Source organism: Olea europaea, chromosome 1, assembly GCF_002742605.1.
Source record: "Olea europaea var. sylvestris chromosome 1, O_europaea_v1, whole genome shotgun sequence".
Lineage (NCBI taxonomy): Eukaryota > Viridiplantae > Streptophyta > Magnoliopsida > Lamiales > Oleaceae > Olea > Olea europaea.
This window is the reverse complement of record NC_036237.1, coordinates 17,597,709-17,598,825: the sequence shown is the minus strand read 5'-3', so window position 1 is coordinate 17,598,825 and position 1,117 is coordinate 17,597,709. Positions and strand designations below refer to the sequence as shown.

Below are 1,117 nucleotides of genomic sequence, written 5' to 3'. Positions count from 1 at the left end.
CTAAGCCACCCACTCTTCCTCAACTATGGTTCCCTTCTCACTGACATAGATACCATCAAGGAACTTCCGGATATCCTTGTTCTTCACATGGCATTTCTGTCAAACAAAACACAAATACCAGTCTCAGCACAAGGTGTGTAAGTACGTGAAAATATTAGCTTCAATATGAGCATTATGAATATGGATGAGTGCATGTACAACTTCCATAAATACTTGTATGGATATACACTGTCTAAAATCTCCATCAACGTAGAGAAAGTAGGCAAGCACATGTTACCTGGTTTATCAATGCACAAGATCGTGAAACAAGCTTAATGTCATTTCCATCCAAAACCAATTCATCCTTAACCTTCTCAAATCTGAGAATTGTGACACCATCAAGCAAATCCACCTTCCTAACCTAATATAGCCAATAGTTAATGTCAACCTAAACTCTGATTCATTCCCAAGATTTCTATGAACGTAAGAGTATGTGAACAAATTGAGGCAGCAATCAGTATCGAATGTAGAATGAATACAAGTCTGCCAAGACAAGTAATTCTCACTGCAATCAAGAACCCCTAATTTTTCCCTAACACATTGATAAAAACATAAATGCATTTGCAGTTTGTTCTCATTAAACGGTTATATTATAAATGATTGAAATCAACATTAATACATACTAAAGAGGAAACTTTTAAGCACCATGGATCAATAGTGGTGCAAAGTAGCTCATTAACAGTTTTTCACTTTATCCTCATATGACTTCCGTAGTACAGTTAAATAAATAATTGATATCTTCTTTGGAAAATCCAATAATTATCAAAGCAAATAAAACAAAGATTTTAAAAGCAGTAGCATAACAAAGGAGGTACCGCTATTTACGTTTACAATTTATATATATATAATTAAATAAAAATATATTTTTGTAAATTCATCCACTAATGTTTATTTACATAAATTCTTTTAAACCTTTTTAGATTCTTTCAGAGTTTTTGGTTAACTAAAATTTTAATAATTATAAAACATCATCTTTAATTAAAATCATAAAAATCATCTTCAATGGAAATTCAAAAATAAAAAATAAAAAATCAACACATTTTGGAGTTATAATTATTTCATGATATGAAAAATGGAA

General features: G+C 30.5%; 1 protein-coding gene across 1 annotated transcript in view; it reads right to left on the bottom strand.

Annotated features, from left to right (window-relative positions):
* The window catches only part of LOC111405220 (60S ribosomal protein L9-like), an 8,735-nt gene continuing 7,618 nt past the window's right edge, over window positions 1-1,117 (bottom strand). Inside the window, exons 2-3 of the mRNA XM_023034018.1 lie at window positions 278-400; window positions 1-96 (exon numbers count right to left, since the gene is read on the bottom strand). Coding sequence (XP_022889786.1) covers window positions 1-96; window positions 278-400 — 219 coding nt within the window. The remainder of the gene's footprint in view (window positions 97-277; window positions 401-1,117) is intronic.